This window comes from Salvelinus namaycush, chromosome 14 (genome assembly GCF_016432855.1).
Source record: "Salvelinus namaycush isolate Seneca chromosome 14, SaNama_1.0, whole genome shotgun sequence".
In the NCBI taxonomy this organism is placed as follows: Eukaryota; Metazoa; Chordata; class Actinopteri; order Salmoniformes; family Salmonidae; genus Salvelinus; species Salvelinus namaycush.
In genome coordinates, this window is record NC_052320.1 from 11,021,520 (window position 1) to 11,040,798 (window position 19,279).

Consider the following 19,279-nt stretch of genomic DNA (forward strand, 5'->3'; position numbering starts at 1 on the left):
GTTTCACAGATAAATTAAATGTTTCTTATTCTACTCTAATTTAAACAGATCTCTTCCAAAATTGCATGCAATACGCCGTCAGTCTTTTTACAACAACACAGTAAAACAAACCAGGTGGAGACATGCCATAGTGGAGAGGTCAGAAACATGATGCTGTCTCTCCTCTCTTGGCTCTTATCATGTCTTGTAGTTGGTCAAATGCTACGTGGTAAAACAGAACATCAACCTCACAGTATCACTTATGTAACATATATGTCAGGCTATATCAGCTCACAGACTTGAAACCAGGTTCACAGTACTAGATACAGAGGGTAGTGAGACAGAGAGAGAGCCAGACAGACAGACAGACAGACAAAGAAGAGAGAGAGCGATAGAGAGAGAGAGAAAGAGAGAGAGTGGGTGGTGAGAGATAGCGAGAGACACAGAGAAAGAGAGAGTGTGTGGTGAGAGATAGCGAGAGACACAGAGAAAGAGAGAGAGTGTGTGGTGAGAGATAGCGAGAGACACAGAGAAAGAGAGAGTGTGTGGTGAGAGATAGCGAGAGACACAGAGAAAGAGAGAGAGTTTGTGGTGAGAGATAGCGAGAGACAGAGAAAGAGAGAGAGTGGATGGTGAGAGATAGCAAGAGAGAGACAGACAGAGAGAGAGTGGGTGGTGAGAGATAGCGAGAGAGAGACAGACAGAGAGAGAGTGGGTGGTGAGAGATAGTGAGAGACAGACAGAGAGTGGGTGGTGAGAGATAGTGAGAGACAGACAGAGAGTGGGTGGTGAGAGATAGCGAGAGAGAGAGAGAGACAGACAGAGAGAGAGTGGGTGGTGAATGATAGCGAGAGAGAGACAGAGAAAGAGAGAGTGTGGGTGGTGAGAGATAGCGAGAGAGAGACAGACAGAGAGAGAGTGGGTGGTGAGAGATAGCGAGAGACAGACAGAGAGTGGGTGGTGAGAGATAGCGAGCGAGAGACAGACAGAGAGTGGGTGGTGAGAGATAGCGAGAGAGACACAGACAGAGAGAGAGTGGGTGGTGAGAGATAGCGAGAGAGAGACAGACAGAGAGTGGGTGGTGAGAGATAGCGAGAGAGACACAGACAGAGAGAGAGTGGGTGGTGAGAGATAGCGAGAGAGAGACAGACAGAGAGAGAGTGGGTGGTGAGAGATAGCGAGAGAGAGAGAGAGAGAGAGAGAGAGAGAGAGACAGACAGAGAGAGAGTGGGTGGTGAGAGATAGCGAGAGAGAGAGAGAGAGAGAGAGAGAGTGGGTGGTGAGAGATAGCGAGAGAGAGAGAGAGAGAGAGACAGACAGAGAGAGAGTGGGTGGTGAGAGATAGCGAGAGAGAGAGAGAGACACAGACAGAGAGAGTGGGTGGTGAGAGATAGCGAGAGAGAGAGAGAGAGAGAGAGAGACAGACAGAGAGAGAGTGGGTGGTGAGAGATAGCGAGAGAGAGACAGACAGAGAGAGAGTGGGTGGTGAGAGATAGCGAGAGAGAGACAGACAGAGAAAGAGTTTTTCTTTTTTATTATATTATCTAATTGTTTGATGTATTGTATTGCTTTGGAAACATCTGATAGGGTGTATTGGCATGGCAGGAACTATTTGAATTAGAGAGAGACAGAAGGTTAAGTTAGAGTGAGGAAAGAGGATAAGAAGGGACTGAAGTGGGAGGTATCTGGTGGTGGAGAGACCCTCTGTTCGGTCTGCTCCCCAAATTATCTCACGTTTCCTGGATTTCTGCCACGGTACTCCGGGAAGAATGGGTTTATTTCTGGCAGAAGAGAGGAGATGGAGTCCATGGTCAGACATGAAATGTTTGAATGAGGGTCATGTCACTTGTGACCCCTCTTCTCAATCACTAGAAATTATCTGACACACTGTCTATGAGCAATGATATGAAGACACGCTGTCTATGATCGATGACACGCTGTCTATGATCGATGATCTGATGACACACTGTCTATGATCAGTGATATGATAATACGCTGTCTATGATCGATGAGCTGATGACACGCTGTCTGTGATCGATTATCTGATGACATGCTGTCTATGAACAATGATCTGATAACACACTGTCTATGATCAATGATCTGATGACATGCTGTCTGTTTATGATCAATGATCTGATGACACGCTGTCTGTTTATGATCAATGATCTGATGACACGCTGTCTATGATCAAATACTGTACATTCTCAAAGTAATCAAATATACTTCCTACTTCTGATCTATGTAAAGGCTTGGGACTGTTGTGAATGCATGCACTAATCTGGTGAATGCAGATATCCAGAGCAAGAAGGATTGGTAATCTACACCACACTAATCCTATGACCATCAGAAATCCACTGTGCTTTTTAAACCTGTTTCCTCTTGTGGAAAGAAATCTATTGAGTCAAAGGCACTGAAAGTACCACACTTGAACTTTTTGCTGGATCCAAATCCTTGCGGATCAATTAATATGGGCTCCACATTTCCTGATGAAATAAATATCTCAGTTGGAAGTCCAGAGGTTTTCACGGGCTCTCAGAACCCTAAACCCTCCTAGAAAAAGCATGGCCATTTCAGTTATCTCCTGACCATTTCCAATTGAAATGTATGATGTGGAGACAGAGCCAACCTGGTTCAAAGCCTGTATGATGTGCAGCCTGAGCCAACCTGGTTCAAAGCCTGTATGATGTGCAGCCTGAGCCAACCTGGTTCAAAGCCTGTATGATGTGCAGCCTGAGCCAACCTGGTTCAAAGCCTGTATGATGTGCAGCCTGAGCCAACCTGGTTCAAAGCCTGTATGATGTGCAGCCTGAGCCAACCTGGTTCAAAGCCTGTATGATGTGCAGCCTGAGCCAACCTGGTTCAAAGCCTGTATGATGTAGAGACAGAGCCAACCTGGTTCAAAGATTGTATGATGTGGCGCCTGAGCCAACCTGGTTCAAAACTTGTATGATGTGAAGACAGAGCCAACCTGGTTCAAAGATTGTATGATGTGGCGCCTGAGCCAATCTGGTTCAAAGCCTGTATGATGTGGAGACAGAGCCAACCTGGTTCAAAGCATGTTTGAAAAAAAATTCAAATACTTTGAGCGTTTGATTGATCCTGCCTTAGGTTCCAGGTGGGCGGGGTTTGCATTCCATTGGTTCCATTGCACCAGGTAAGCTCAATCAAGCATAGCTAAAGTATTTGAAAGAAATCAAATCCTATTTGAACCGAGGTCCGGTGCATAGTTTAACATGTGGCCATTTCATTTTTTCTCTCCACTGCCAAATGTGGCTTCTCACTTCTACAGTCACAGCTGAGGCATCATCTAAAATCTCAACAGTATAATACCACACATTCATTGAGAGCGTAACATTAGATACTTTATGGTACAATATTATACTCGGGTAAACAGATATAGCGATACGTTCTCTCGGGCTTGCTCTAGAATGCCTTGGTCAGTGATCGGTGGTGGACATGCAGCACCTGGCCAGGGCTTTGGGCAGGGCTGACAACCAGATATCTAGAGGCAGAACGTGTCTGGGCTGAATGTGAACGGATTATCGCTCACCACACATGTCCTCTCTAGGAAACTCAAGCCGACTTTTCAACGTAAAAGGGTGCCAATAAGTCTCTGTGGTAAAATGCAGGCACACATGCTATCTGAAACGACCCAATAGTCATGCAGCCATGATTCCTCTGGGTCAAGGGAGGGCAGGGAAGGAGGGGCTGATGGAGGACAGGATAGGGCCAGGGAGCAAGTGACTACCTTTGGCTGACCTTCCCCTATTCTTTTCAGCCTCAGAATATCTATTCTAACTACACTGGCAGGTCTGTCTGTCTGTCTGTCTGTCTGTCTGTCTGTCTGTCTGTCTGTCTGTCTGTCTGTCTGTCTGTCTGTCTGTCCGTCCGTCCGTCCGTCCGTCCGTCCGTCCGTCCGTCCGTCCGTCCGTCCGTCCGTCCGTCCGTCCGTCCGTCCGTCCGTCCGTCCGTCCGTCCGTCCGTCCGTCCGTCCGTCCGAGTACTCACCAGTGAGGATATCATGTGAAGCAGGTGTCTGTTCAGTTTCCAACCTAGATCTACTGGTGACTGACTGCATGTCATCACACCCCCTGTATCTCTATCTTCACTCTGGCAGACGCTCTGTTCCAATATCCACACTAGCATACTACGTAGAATGAAGCCATGCATTGTGCATCTATTCTAACGTGCTATGCTAGGCTATGCTAGGGTAATTCAACCTCGTAAAGGATCACGTTTAAATGGCTGATATACAGTGCCAGTCAAAAGTTTGGACACACCTACTCATTCCAGGGTTTTTCTTTATTTTTACTATTTTCTACATTGTTGAATAATAGTGAAGACATCAAAACTATGAAATAACACATATTGAAGACTCGCAAATATAAAAAATGTTTTGTTTAATACTTTTTTGGTTACTACATGATTCCATATGTGTTATTTCATAGTTTTGATGTCTTCACTATTATTCTACAATGTAGAAAATCGTAAAAATATCCCTTGAATGAGTAGGTGTTCAAACTTTAACTGGTACTGTACATTATAGCCTATGTCTGTGGTGCTTCAAAGTCAGTCCCTGCTGAGAGTGCATTTTCTACCACAAGAGAAGTTCCTTCTCTTCTTTAATCAGAATCTGAATCACATTGTGCAGTCGCCGGGTAACTTAGGTTATCTAATGGGAATTTACACATGGCAAAGTGAGCGCCATCCCAAACTAACTTCTAATACAGCTTTAACTGTTGTTATAATGTTCAGATGGTCCACAGTCCCAATCTCCACGTGTAATTTACCGACAGGGACAACCACTGATAATCTTTGTAGTAGTCATATGAATAGATTTATTTGAACATAGTGCATATAGACTTGAATGGTACTTCCCGTTGTAGTAATTCTCTATCTATGGTGGTAGTCCCACTCTAAAATCAATCAGAATTAATGTGTTTTAAAGCTCTCCACTTAACTGCTGTGCTGTAAATAAGGAGGACCTGGATCGTATTCATTAGGGTACAACAGAATACAAAAAAGCTAAATGTCTTATTGGACAACTTCATGTAATGTTAATCCCTCCCGGTTTTAGTCTATTGTCTTCTGTTTCAGAGCCTGATGAACACGACCCATGGTTCAGTCATTGTACTGTGGCCGAGAAGAGTGCACTAGAAAACAAATTGGTCAATCCATAGTATGTTACAGTCTAAAGAGTCGCACTGTTTAATATTGTATATCCCATACTTTGTCTTCTAACGTTGCATAATGTTTTTACAATGTACTGCTATTTTTTTATATAACAATGTAATACCAATTGTTGTAACAATTAGCTAACTTCAATTATTTGTGCCTCTTATTAGCTACTCACGAAATTACAAATGTATCATCTTTAAAACATGCAGGAATAGACACTGGTTGTATTGGAATCAAAGGATTCTGTTCTGAAATGATTACAACATTGTGTGTGTAGGACTGTTGGTTCATCATGCATTGGCCTTACTAATGCTATCAGTATTGCTATCAGTATTTTCTCTCTCTCCCTTTATTTTCTGCAAATGAATTAATGATGTAATTACAGGACAAGCCGGAGTTACGAAGGAACACAAATCATCGTCCTTACCAGTCGGCAGAGAAACGAGAGGGATAATTCAAAGTGAGAAGTGGATCAACATTTAGAAAACCAAGGTTACACTGACTATGACATGGAAACATCATGCATTATACCCACACGGAGACAAGGAGTCTTTGATTCTTTGCTGGTGAATGGAGGAGAACTATTATTTTCCCACCACATGTGGGTCTCTCAACAACATACTGTAACATAACAAAACTTGAGTGTAGCCTATGACGACATGTTTAGGAATCTGGTGTTGCTATTATTTCCATGAATTGAATTTCCTTCCTCTCCTCATCTCTCCCCTCTCCTGCTCCTCTCCTCCTTTTCCCCTCTCCTCTATTCTCTGCTGGATTCCCCCTTTCAGGCGTGGCCTAAACGTCACCCCCACCCCATCCCCAGGCGCCACCATCCTCCAGCATGTAACTCTAGCTAGCCTGTTTAAGCATTAGCATTTACATTTTATTGGAAGCATTGAGATTTAGAGCGAGGGATCTATCAGCTCTGAGCAGACAGAATGAGTTAACAATGCATTACCTGCCTTTTATGGCAGCTATAACTCTGCCCTGGTCAGTAGAAGATATTAATGGAGGGAGGAACGGAAGGATGGAGGAGGGAAGTGAAGGTTGGTCGCATTCCCGCCAAGGGAGAGGCTGGGGGGACTATGGGCCCTGGTGAAAAGTAATGCACGTAATAGGGAACAGGGTGCCATTTGGGACGCAGACTTAGATATGGAGATGCTGGGTCTCTCTGTTGCCTTCTTTACTGCACATTAAACATGATAGTGAGTCAAATTATAGAATCACTTTGCAATCACCTTCATACGGATCAGTGATCTACGCGCCGCTGTGCTGTGAGACGCTAATGCCAGAGCTGGGTTAAAATAATATTTAAAATATTTCACACTTTTTGAACGCTTGCTCTAAGCTGCCTGCCAGATTCGCCAGGTGTGCCTTTTTGGACTATTCTGTTGGTCCATTAAGCCAGGAAAGATCAATCAAGCACAGTCTGCACAGATAAGGTATTTAAAAAAAAGTCTAATAGTAATTGAACCCAGGTCTGGTTCTGCTCTGTGAGAGGCTGAGGCAGAAGCCATCACTGCAGTCAAGGTATGGCCATAATATCTGTGTAACAATAACATAGAACAACAGCTGGAGCACAGCTGTGCAGAGCTGACCAGAACACCAGTGAGACCACCAGATATGGCATTGGTCTCAGAGATACTCAGACACACAGCCCCTATTGAAATACAGTATCTTAACTTCTGAACATTTAACAGCAAAATAAAATATATTCTGTGTAAATTCAGTGGCAGCGTGTGTATGTGCATAATAGGTCTGTGTTATTGAACAGACCATGCAACACTGATCAAGCCCACCTCAGCCATCCTTCCCTTCCCCCGACTCTAGCAACCCCAGCTGCACAGTAGCCCCCCTCGACAATCATTTGTGATGATGTGCACCAAGACAACCAACCTGTCACAGGCAATGTCCTCAAACTCATTTACACTGAAAGTTACTGATACTCTTACCGCACCGGCTGCGTTTGTGGAGGCTGGCGCGAGCGCACAAACCCATTATAGTACCTCCATTTGTTAGGTCTGCTCACACTCCATGACATCACTGCAACAATTATCACCTGAAATCCATGTATTGTAGTTTTACAGTACACAAATAACTCAAGACGCACAATACTGAGCTGAAATATTGATTTAGCTCGACAGCAAATTCTCATCTGTAGTCCCTCGCTTATTTGACTCAACTGGTTCCGGTAAGCCTGATCATATTTTCCCAGATGTCTGTGTTTATACACCACACACAAACACACCATGGTCCTAAGGCTGCGTTCTGATCATCTACCCTACCCTTCTCCAGAAGTGTGCACTTGTTCACTCCAACTCATGCGGTTAATAACATTAGATTGGTGGAAGCATGGCTGTAGGGACTTCAGTCGATTCCTTTTAAAGGAATGAAGGTGGATGCAGTCTTTGGGAGTAGGGTAGATAATAGGAACATAGCCTCTCCCAGTTCAGCAGAGAGCAGACAACACCAGGCTCCATAAAATCCCCTGCTGTTCACACCCTCTGCTGAGCTTAATGGTCCCACAAGCTGGACAATTTACTGGTGACCTTAGCATTCCATTCGTGGAAGAGCAATTTCCCCCCCCTGAAATTCCACTATCCAGATGTAGTTTTGCAGCAGACAGATACTGAGTGAAAGGGAGACCTAGGGGCAGAGATCTGATTGTTCCATGATTAGGTTCAGTTTTACTGACCACCATGTAATCGAAGCAGCAATAACTAGTCTAGGCTCTAGCTGTAGCCTTTACTATGCAAGACATCTGCTCTTTCCATGACAGACTGACCAGGTGAAAGCCATGATCCCTTTTGATGTCACTTGTTAAATCCACTTCAAATCGGTGTAGATGAAGAGAAGACCGGTTAAAGGATTTTTGAGCCTCAAGACATGGATTGTGTGTGCGTTCCATTGAGGGTGAATGGGCAATATTTAAGTGGCTTTCAACAGGGTACAGTAGGTGCCAGGCACATCAGTTTGTGTCAAAAACCACAACACTGCTGGGTTTTTCCATGCTCAACAGTTTCCCATGTGTATCAAGAATGGTCCATCATCCAAAGGATATCCAGCCAACTTGACAACTGTAAGAAGCATTGGAGTCAACATGACCAGCATCCCTGTGGAAAACAGTTTCAATACCTTGTAAAGTACATACCCCAAAGATTTGCAGCTGTTCTGAGGGCAAAAAGGGGGATGCAACTCAAGTAGGAAGGTGTTCCTAATGTTAGTACATTGTCTAAAGCTGCCTCATACAGCCCAGGTGGAAGAGAATATTCAATTGAATTAATTCATGTAAAGAGCAAAAAGTTTCATCAAAGGAATACATCTTCCAATCGGTCACCCACATGGTACTGTTTAATTAAAATTAGTTTTGAAGAGCCAGACTACACATTCATCAACCACCTATTCCCAGCATATCAATTATTGCGTTCTTAAAAATTAAGATCCAGTAAGTGCTCTCTGTGAGCTATGAGATTTATTTATGGGCAAAACAGTAATGATTTGGTCCATTTCTGGTTAAACATTTCCTGACATGGCCATAGTAACATGCCAAGTGGCTCCATCTGCTGGTATAATATGATTAGTGCAGTTACTCAGCAAGTAGAAACCTCACCAGGCCTTTAAAATGTTGAAAACAGTTTACTACAATTTAATACAAGACAAAACAAATTTGCAGAGCATTAAAAATTGTAAAATACATCAAATGCTGCACATTTAAAAACATGATAAAAAAATGTTTGACTTCAAATGAAATCTTTGAAAGTAAAGGAGTGGTGTGACAAAATAAAAATGAACAGGTTTTTATTCAGGACACAAAAAAAAATCTAATGACATGAAACATGTACAACCCTGTTACACGTGTCCAGAATAGGGATGTTTCTCAACGGAAGGAGGTCATTTACAAAAAACGGTTGTTTCTATGACTACAGTGGCTAGACAACTCAGAATTCACTAAAAAAGAAATCACTGCAAGAGGGGGAACAAATCGAGTACGAGTAAATCTAGAGAACAGCCAATGAACAGGACTCTGTCCATCAACTCAACAATTTATAGGCTACACCAAATGAACTGGGATATTTACCTCTTATGGGACTACATGACCTTACGGTTTGTCACTACATATGTGGATGTGATATGGGAAACAATGTCTAAGGGGTCAAATCTTTCTACAACTCCTTTAAATCAACTTAATGATAAGTGGAACAAATACACTTAACCATATAATGCAAAGTACTGACATGATCTTAAAATGTTAGACTAAAGCAACAAGCGTCCCATGAAATAACTGTCTGCCTTGTTCCAGTCTCCCACACAGCGCACTGACAAGAGCACTTTGGCTGAGACATTTAGCCACAGGGTGGCGTACCTTGATCGAATCAATGCTGGTTTTGTTTCACATTACTGCAGAGCACGTGGATGTCCAACCTCTCATCATAAGAATGGTTACAGTTCAGCATTACTGTGATAATGGTGTGTATATACTCAACAATCAAGTGGTCATTCACATTTGCAAATAACAATGGCTTGAAACACCGGGCACAACTTTTGAAGTGACCCTTCTGTTCATCTGTAGCCTAACGTAGCAGGCATAAAGGAATGGCCTGAAACTAGAGCCCCAACATACTGGTCTTGACCAGAGGAAGAAACTGTCAGGGGGAGGTTTTCTGCACTGTTCAACCAATCCAATAAATGTGGAGGTGGAGTTAAGATTGAGTGTCACCAGTCAGATCACAGGATATTTCCATGAAAACTGATAAATCCGATTGTTAGGTCACTCAGCAGAGGCTAATTCATCTGTAATATTTTCTTACTTGTGCTTGATGTGAGGACACTGATTAACGGATAATCCAAAAAAATCTAATTCCAAGTTGGGAATTAGCAGCTACTCTAAAATATTAATGATCTTAGCAATGGAATCAGAGCTACATAGTTAGTTAACAGGGTAAAGCTACAGAAAAGAAAACATTGGGACAAAAGAGCTAAAATATTAACATGACGATGATTAAAACAAAACGTACAATCCAGCCACACTACTAGCAAATTTGAAAGAAAAACCATGGAAGGAGTTTTACATAAAGGGGCCATATTTACCTTAGAACATAAAAGTTGAACTAAAACTACTGAAGAAAAAGTGTAGAAGAAACAGATGTTTTTCTACCAAGGTGACCTAGTAGGGGAATCGGATAATAAAAGTCTATTGTTTCTACTGCATAACTAACTACGGTTTAAGACTTGCAAGGCTGTCGGCTTCCCAGTGACAAACATGTCCGTTGCCCACATTCAACGTTTCCACAGATTGTCTGATCGAGGATCAGTTGCCCTGTTAAATCAATGAATATATGGACCAGATACTGGATCAGCAGTCAAACACTGAATACAGGTCCCTGGACCATGCTTTGATAGACTGCACATTTTAACGTCTCAGTGAAGACGACTACCTTCAAGTCACCTTAATATGGCCGCCTGTACCTAGACAGGGTACCACAGAATCTACGGTCTTCCTGACACAATTATATCCCAAAAAAATAAAAATACTGCACAAAACGTACGAAGTGAGAGAATAAAGCATGAAGTTGAAAAAAAAATACAAGCCCTTCCCAGTAGCGAGCGCACCCGTTTCACCACATCCAAAACCCCAGTCTTCCTGCATCCTTCTCAGTTTCTATGTAAAATGGCTAGGTTGAACTGTTTGTTATTCAGGGATATTAGCCTGTACACTGGGGCATGGAGGGAGGTATCATGAGAAAGTGGGCAGTGTTCTCCACTGTTGGTTTGTGTGGTTTTTGTTATGTCATTATCAATGGGGTGAGGGTTGTCAGTCGGTACCAAACCCCTCCCCAACCCTCTATTTTGCCCTAACCCTTCAATGTTTGCAGATCAATATGGTGGAATATTTACCACTACTGATTATACCTATGCAGACTATTCAAACAAGTTAACATCAAAGGGTTAAGGCCAAGGGGGAGGAATAGGGTGTGATTTGGTGCTGGCTATAGGAGTCTCCAGGTTGTCCCTGCAGTCGGGGGTAAGAGGTCAATGACCGTTCCCGTGGCAAGACATCCCGCTCACATGCTTACAGCACCCTTCTCTTTCTTGTCCCCATCTTCATGCCAGGTGAGGCGCTCCTCATAGAAGGCTATGACGATCTGCGGGCACTTGTGATTGGCCTCCTTGGCTAGCACCAGATCGGCCTCGTCAGAGTCCTTCCTGTAGAGTAAGGAAATAATAAATAAAACATCCTTATTTACAAACCTGCTGCCATGGTGATTTAAAGCCAAGATTTGGTAGTATACTGCTTAGTCGACAACTCAATTTGTCGCAAAACTCAATCAGGACAACCAGAAAGTTATTAGACCTAAACTATTATCTTCAAGACAGTAGAGCAACCACTACAGTTAAGCAGTTTGTCACCAGTTTGAAAACAAATTCTTATGGTGTTGTAATATAATAACAAAAGATTACAAGGTCAACAATGCTTAGTACTCAACACTCACCACTTCATGAGGAACATGAGATCTCCACAGGAGTCTGTGGCTCCAATAATCTTCTCCGGTACCAGACCCCTCTCAAAGCCTCTCGCAATCAGGACATCATCCTGGAGAAAAGACGAGTAATACCTTTATGTTGTACATTACAAGTGAAACTTTGGCACAGGGGGGGGGGGGGTAAGCACAGAAACTGGGTGAACAGTTTAATTTTACAAAGCCTTTGTCATTCCAGTGAAAGTTGATCAAGAGGGCGTTGCTTACCATTTCACTTTAAAAATGAGCTCTTCAGTTGGTTAGAAATTTGCAAATGAGAAGTTCCCCAGGAAGATCAAGCTGCTGTTCTAGCCTACAATACCAACGCTACAGCACCACTGAAGAAGTTGGTAAGTGTCAGCTCATCTATAAGTAGGCTGCAAATGCTGGAGGTAACAAATTGCAATGAAAGTCACCCCCTTTCAGTAAACGAGGATTGGTTTCGTAGACTTGCACCTGGCAGTCAATTCACCTAGATCTTGTCTAGTGTAAACAACCTAGCCTGGTATATAAACCAATTTTGGGGTAAACGGGTTTATCTACACCAATTAATGAGGTAGGTTACGCACCTCTTTTTTCCGCTTGGGCTTGTTGCTGCTCCCCTCCTCATCATCATCATCATCATCATCATCATCAGAGTTCCTCCTCTTGCTGCTGCCTTCCTTGCTACGGCCTGATGATCCCGCACTGGACTTGGATCCTCCACTGCTGGGGGTTGCACCACTACTACTGCTGCTAGGCTTCTTGTAGGTCTTCATGAACCCAGCAATGAGCTCGGGGCAGCCAAGATTCTTCTCTGGCTCCCATGTGTTGTGCTTTCTGCAATGAACCATGCATTGTAAAAGCAACCTTGACATTTGACAGGATGTATACACACTAGTGTCCCAACAGTTTAAAATAATTCAGCGGGAAAAAAACTAAAGCATTGAAAAGAATGGCCCTATTTATTTTTAATAAAGATCTGAGAACTAACAATAACCAAAATAAAGACAATCAGGGAAAATCGAAAAAGTATGCATTCAGGAGTATTTTTGTCATGGCATGGGGTCTCTTGATTGTCATATTGGTGTCACTCAGCATAAGCCATGGCAAAATGTGTAGAATTGCAGTAAATTAACTTTTAAAAAACTACATTGTCTCTGCAGCCATAAGGAGGGCCTCAAATGTTCGGTCGGCAGCTGCGCTAATGGACACGAAGCCCACTACCTAAGCCACATTATGGAAGGAAGAGGGGGAAAAACTGCATTGGTCATTTTACGAGTCTCCAAAGAATATTTACCCTCCATGTGTAGGAGTCAGAGAGTTGAACATTAGACACAGTAACTGACTAAACTCAACTGTGACGTAAGTGTCTGATTAACTCCACCAACGAGTTAAACAGACGAGACTGAGGATTTTCAGCTCAGAATACCTTGATTTTCCCAAGGTATATAAAAAAAAGTATTATAAAACATTTATCTTGTACCAATGTTTGTCTTCTGTAGTTGCGTGCCTTTGTTTGCTCATTGCTGTTGCTCTAGGATGGTAACGCTACGAGAATGTTCATGTGCCAATTGATTTTCAACAAGGAAAAGGTCAGTGTTTGTATTTGATTACATATTATTTAAAAAGTATGGATTTCAGCAAACAAAGGCACACAACTACAGAGGACAAACGTAGGTACATGGTAAGCATTTCATAATGAAAAATTGTTGGAAGTATTGACCTTGGGTGAATCGATGTAGTCTGGGCTGAATTCCACAGAGCCTGGTCTCTGTTGGTGGAGTTTATCAGAATTTTCCTTCACCGTGGAGTTTAGTCAGCAAAACACGCAGGTAACATTTTAGATTCGTTTTGAAACATACTGGAAGGCATGACAAATACAACAAAAATATGGATGGCTAAAGGTAGAAATGAGCTAGCTACTGCTACAAGAAGTATATTCAAATTGAAAACATGTCAAAGTAACATTGCATCACAATCACATGAGGAACATACTTACTCTGAATAGCCTTTCCACTTCAGGAAGAATTCAACTCGGCCCTTCACCGTCCTCCTGTCCAGCACCTTCTCCACAATAAATTCTTCCTCTTCTGAAGATGAGCCTGAGGCACCATCATCATTTTCACGAGTCTTCTTTCCCATGGCTAGCTAGGTCACAGTACCGCAGGTGAGTTAAGTGGCACGTCCCAACTTTTGAGAACCTAGCAAACGTCGAAACAAGTTTAGAAATGTGTGCAATAAAGTTAACTTACACATTGGTCTGCGGTCCATAGCTAGCTAACTACGCACACTCTGAAGTCATCAAAATGATAAAGCCGATAAACTAGTTAACTTGTCGAGAGTCATCTAGGTTAAACCCTGGCTTAAATTGATCATTTCTCAACCATGTCCCGACAGCTGATTGTCCGTTTAAAAGGAATCACTTGAATTATAAAGTAGGCTAGGCTAACGTTTGCTCAGTCAGCCAATACCGCTAAATTAGCCGGCATGCGTATATTTGACTCATTTGACACAACACAAAGCAATTTCCTCCAAATAGGGGTAAAATAACTAGTTAGTTAGCCAAATGCGGTTTTAATTCATTGCCGTTTGTTAGAAAACGATGCACAGGGGCACTGAAATCTAAATAGTCGTAAGCGTGTAGTTACACAAACGTTAGCTAACATGTTTGTCCCAACCAGCTAGCTAACTGTTCACTACCAACGTAACTAGATAATGTTAGCTAACTAAGCAATTTCGCAAACGTTATCATCAAGACTTTCTGCTTTTTTAACTAGCTAAGAAATAGCTTCATGTTTTTACTCACTTTTGTAATTCGGATGAATTTATTGGAAACCCAAATTGCTTTCTTCCACCACACGGTTGGTTAGCTTCAGCAGTTGGCTGGATGCTTTTTCTGGGCTTTTTGTTCCCCCTCCCCACACGACTTGCTTGCGCGCCAAAAGCACAATAGCAGACCGTGCACGCCCACGAAACCGTCGGCGTCAAACCAAATAACTGTGATTTAATAAGTAAATGTTGTGGCTAGCGATGTCCACTAAAGAAATATGCAGACATTTCAGTATCATTTGGCAAGCTTTATCAAATGCTACATTATGTTTATTTATAAAGACTTGTCAGAACATAAAATTCAATACAATTGAAGTGACGTAATTTTGACGTACACATTAAAACAATATAAACGTAAACTCACGCCCATCCCCGGCTGGTGTCGTTTTATTATTGGATATTGCTGATAACTGACTGTGAAGTACCCAATCGGAGTAGCAGCGGAAGAGGAAAACTATAATTCAGCGGGAACAGCTAACCAATTGCTGAATCCAAGAGACGTATCCGTCCCTATTTATTATACTATTTTCTGTCCAGGCACGGTCGTCTCTCTGTCGCAGAATTTCTGTCCTCGAATAAGGAACAAGGGATCGGAAACTACCAGCCACAATGTCGAAGGAGGTAAGTTTGTCTAATTAATATCTACCGGCAATTTTGTGATATATACGTTTAGTGTTTAATATAACGTGCACGTTGACCAATCTAGTCAAAATGGCTTTCCCTTCTCGAGCGCCAATTGTGGGGATGCCGCCATCTTAGCTACAGGCCTCATGGCGTTGATTGTTCTTGCGTTTTGTTTAGCCATTTGAAACGGACGTTAAATGTATCCTTTATAGTTTACACTACAGTTTTACTATAATATTAATCGATAGTTTGTTCACATTTCCCGATTTTAAAAATCGCTTTATTTGGTGTACACTTGCCGAATGTACAATATGGAGCCGCAGTCGACCCCCACCATCCGTGGTCAAGGCCTTTATTTTACTACACCGTGCCGACGACATCAAATATGTTATTGTTTGATCTCCACAACTTGTTTCATGTAACTTCAGGAATATGTCAAAATGGTTGGCATAGTTTGCTACAATGTAGCGCTCGCTCTCATTTGTATCTGCTTCTTTCGTTCTAAATGCGTTCTCCCTTTATGTCCAGGCCCCACGTGAACCCGAGCAGCTCCGCAAGCTGTTCATCGGAGGTCTGAGCTTCGAAACCACGGATGAGAGTTTGCGAGCACACTTCGAACAATGGGGATCTCTTACAGATTGTGTGGTGAGTGTTTATGTACACATTTGAAACCTTTATACCTAGTTGGCTGCAGTATTACGGAATGGGTTTGATTATTAACTTACTTTGAACGTCGGTGTAGGTTTTTAATATTTTTGCATTACACTCAATATTACCAACAGGTAATGAGAGATCCAGCCAACAAGCGCTCCAGGGGGTTTGGATTTGTCACCTATGCTGGTGTGAATGAGGTTGACGCTGCCATGGAAGCACGTCCCCACAAGGTTGATGGTAGGCTCGTAGAGCCGAAGAGGGCGGTGTCCAGAGAGGACTCCAGCCGACCAGGTGCTCACGTCACAGTGAAAAAAATATTTGTTGGGGGTATCAAGGAAGACACAGAAGACTCCCACCTGCGAGACTACTTTGAGCAGTTTGGCAAGATTGAAGTAATTGACATTATGACTGACCGCAACAGTGGCAAGAAGAGGGGCTTCGCCTTTGTCACGTTTGATGACCATGATGCAGTGGACAGGATTGTTAGTAAGTAGTGGTCTGAATGTCTTTCTTTAGAATTAGTCACTGGCGTTTGTGTTCTGCTGTAATTTAAGGCAATTTTCTATCCCCAGTTCAGAAGTACCACACACTGAACGGTCACAATTGCGAAGTGAGAAAAGCGTTGTCCAGACAGGAGATGCAGACTACAGGAATGGGTATGAGGGGTGGTAAGTCCATGACTTCTTCATGGCAAGTGGTTTAATCTTTAATTATTCCTGAGGTTGGTCTGGTACTAATGGCTTATAATGTTCTTCCCAGGCCGTGGTGGCGGTGGCGGCGGCGGCAACTATGGCAGAGGTGGGGGATACGGAGGTAATGACTTTGGCTGTGATGGTGGATACTTCAGTGGCCGGGGTATGTGGTGGTCCTGAACCACTCAATCTCTGCTTGAACCTGTGTACTTAACCACTTGTGATTGTTTCAATATACTTTAGGTGATGCTGACTCGTCTGTTTCAGGAGGCAGAGGGGGTGGATATGGAGGTGGAGATGGTGGTTACAACAATGGTTATGGGGGAGGCGATGGTAAGATTTGCCTTCTCTGTTGGACAAATAGCCTGGAGTAATAGTAGTACGTAAACTACACAAGTCTTGACAGCAGGAAGCGCTATAACATGACACACAGCAACAGACTGGTCCATCTACATTTTAGTGGTTTAGCAGATGCTCTTATCCACAGCGACTTACAGTAAAGTGCATACATTTCTCTTACACGCCCCCCCCAGTGAAATCAAACCCACAGGGTTCCATGTATAACTATAGTGTGTTCGCTTGTTGCTGGCAGTGTATTTAGACAGGAACCTTCCTTTCTATAGGTGGCTATGGAGGAGGGCCCGGGGGTTATGGTGGTGGTGGTAACCGTGGCTATGGTGGAGGACAAGGAGGTTATGGCGGAGGACAGGGTGGTGGCTACGGTGGAGGAAATGGTTATAGCGACTATAACAATGGCAACGGCGGAAACTTTGGCGGCGGTAAGTCCATGGCTTCACCACAAGAGGCAGCACCAGTTGCTGGTAAGTGGATGGCTTCATAGGCTGTGATCAAATTCTCACACTACATTCTGTTTGGTTAAAGTATTTATTGACTACCTATACTTCCCTTCTAAATGGCATGTAGTAAGCATAAAATGTTATCATATTAAACCTGGGATTTCACATACAAAACCTTAGAGGCGTAGGCAGGTAGCCTAGCGGTTAAGAGTGTTGGGCCAGAAACCGAAATGGCCTACTAAATAAGAAGTAGTATGAGAACTCGGTCATAGCTGACTTGATTAAAGTGATGCATGAAATACTCTATCCGAGCTGTACACAAATGATTGGGATTATCCTTGAGCCTGTGTAAAATGGCCAGACGAATCTTCATTAAGTAATGTGACTTTTTTTTTAATGTGTGCAGGTAACTTCGGCGGCGGTGGTGGCGGCAATGGTGGCGGAAATGGCTACAATGACTTTGGCAGCTACAACAACCAGGCTTCCAACTACGGCCCGATGAAGGGTAACAACTTTGGTGGTGGCAGCGGTGGTGGCAGCAGTGGCGGCAGCGGCGGTGGTGGCAGCGGCGGGGGTAGTGGCGGTGGCAGGAACAGTGGCCCATATGGTGGTATGTGGCACACGTCAGGCTATCAACTGCTCAGCCAGTGCTAAGCAACCAGTTAACGTGTTGGTTTGGCACTTCGTCACAGAATCTAGATTAGTATGTGATTGGAATGTTTAGTTTGTCAAAGCATTTGACTGTAAATTAACACTGTAATTTGTACTTTTATAAAAGTTGCCAGAGGCTCTTTCTGAACCTTTGACCTTTCGTATGTTTCTTGCTTTTCAGGTGGTTATGGAGGTAGCTCAGGTGGGGGTGGCGGCGGTGGTGGATATGGCGGGGGCTCCGGTGGACGACGATTCTAAGTGTTCAGAAGGTATGTTTGTAAATGTGACTGTTTGAAACATAACGTGTGTAGATGAGACTTACGCATATTCTAGGATTTGTTAAATATGTAGTGTTCTGAAACTAGGGGATCCATTCTTTTACACTTTGATACATAGAGTCCTTGTAGTTGTGTTTTTAGCTCTTGATCCAAGTGTTAAGAATGCTGGCTCGATCTCATGTAGTAGGTTCTGGTCATTCCAACAGTCAGTGCACAGTTTAACTTAATGTTGTTCCATATTGTTCAACAGGACTCAGTACTTAGGAGAGGAGAGCGAGACAAGTGACAGGGCAGCTGCAGGTTTACAACCTAGATCTGCTCAGCCAAACAGATGTGGCAGGTTACATCTGCTACAAGAAGAGATGTGTACAATAGAGAAATCATGGAGGGGCTTCATTCATTTTTCTGTGTTGTCAAACAGGATTATTTGATGTTTCTGGAAAGCAAGCATTCCAATGAGGTTTTATGTAGTTTTTCTTTGAGTCGTTTTATTTTTGTGTAACTGCAACCAATCAAGTTGAAATAAACCACCTTTCAGTTTTTTTTAAACTGTCGTTCAGTCTTGTTAGTGTCTTTTAGGGGATTGAGGGGAAGGGTGTTTTAATGCATTAGAACAAATACACGCCTGATGGATTAGGTCAATGACTTGAAGAAAAGTACCACTTGTCAATGGAGACTTGCCTAGCCCCATGTTTTATTCCTTTCTTGCGTGGGACGTCCTTAGTCTCTTCCAATGCACATACTACAGAATGTAGAAACTAACAAGTATCCAGCACATCAATCAAAGGAAGGTTTGACAAAGTGATAACATAGTTTTGAAGTCATTGCTGAACACGGTCACAATGGATTAAGTTATGGTAGTATAATACTCAGTCAACAGTTCATGATCTCTTTGAGAACTGCACCGGGGATTTGAGTTGGCTGGCTAGATCACTCGCCTGTCATACAGCACACCTGCCAGCAAAGGCTAGCTTACACGATGCAGTCTTGAGGCTAGCCAGCCATGGAAGCCAGCTGAGCTGAGGGCGAGTCATAGTAAACAGCCCATCGCCTGACAGGAGCAGTGTGAAGCAGGGGAGAGTGAGTAGCAAGAAGGC

General features: G+C 43.1%; 2 protein-coding genes across 7 annotated transcripts; one reads left to right on the forward strand and one right to left on the reverse strand.

Moving 5' to 3' along the window:
• Nucleotides 1-8,773: 8,773 nt before the first annotated feature.
• On the reverse strand, nt 8,774-14,595 carry LOC120059128 (chromobox protein homolog 5-like). Its single transcript, XM_039007952.1, has 5 exons — nt 14,464-14,595; nt 13,657-13,858; nt 12,245-12,494; nt 11,649-11,749; nt 8,774-11,361 (listed from the first exon to the last, which is right to left on the reverse strand). The coding sequence occupies exons 2-5, from the start codon at nt 13,797-13,799 to the stop codon at nt 11,220-11,222; spliced, it is 636 nt and encodes a 211-aa protein (XP_038863880.1). The 5' UTR covers nt 13,800-13,858; nt 14,464-14,595; the 3' UTR covers nt 8,774-11,219.
• LOC120059127 (heterogeneous nuclear ribonucleoprotein A1-like) lies at nt 13,680-18,736 on the forward strand. 6 transcript variants are annotated; one of them, XM_039007946.1, is made up of 11 exons: nt 13,680-13,824; nt 15,024-15,107; nt 15,639-15,755; nt 15,893-16,250; nt 16,337-16,420; nt 16,524-16,619; nt 16,724-16,789; nt 17,080-17,277; nt 17,660-17,863; nt 18,086-18,173; nt 18,433-18,736. In XM_039007946.1, exons 2-10 carry the CDS (start codon nt 15,096-15,098, stop codon nt 18,160-18,162), a joined length of 1,212 nt encoding a protein of 403 aa, XP_038863874.1. In that variant the 5' UTR covers nt 13,680-13,824; nt 15,024-15,095; the 3' UTR covers nt 18,163-18,173; nt 18,433-18,736. The 6 variants fall into 6 exon arrangements, with proteins under 6 accessions (XP_038863874.1, XP_038863873.1, XP_038863877.1 ...); XM_039007945.1 differs by having other exon boundaries at nt 13,681-13,824; nt 16,337-16,432; XM_039007949.1 differs by having other exon boundaries at nt 13,681-13,824; nt 16,524-16,577; nt 16,700-16,789.
• The last annotated feature ends 543 nt before the right edge of the window (nt 18,737-19,279 follow it).

Coding starts and splice junctions, on each gene's coding strand:
- LOC120059127 (XM_039007945.1), top strand. Junction 16,620..16,723: donor TGGATACTTCAGTGGCCGGG/GTATGTGGTGGT, acceptor CGTCTGTTTCAG/GAGGCAGAGGGGGTGGATAT. Junction 17,864..18,085: donor GAACAGTGGCCCATATGGTG/GTATGTGGCACA, acceptor CTTGCTTTTCAG/GTGGTTATGGAGGTAGCTCA.
- LOC120059128 (XM_039007952.1), bottom strand. CDS start 13,799: ATGGGAAAGAAGACTCGTGAAAATGATGATGGTGCCTCAGGCTCATCT. Junction 12,495..13,656: donor AAGTGGAAAGGCTATTCAGA/GTAAGTATGTTC, acceptor GGTTCATTGCAG/AAAGCACAACACATGGGAGC. Junction 11,750..12,244: donor AGCCCAAGCGGAAAAAAGAG/GTGCGTAACCTA, acceptor TCTTTTCTCCAG/GATGATGTCCTGATTGCGAG.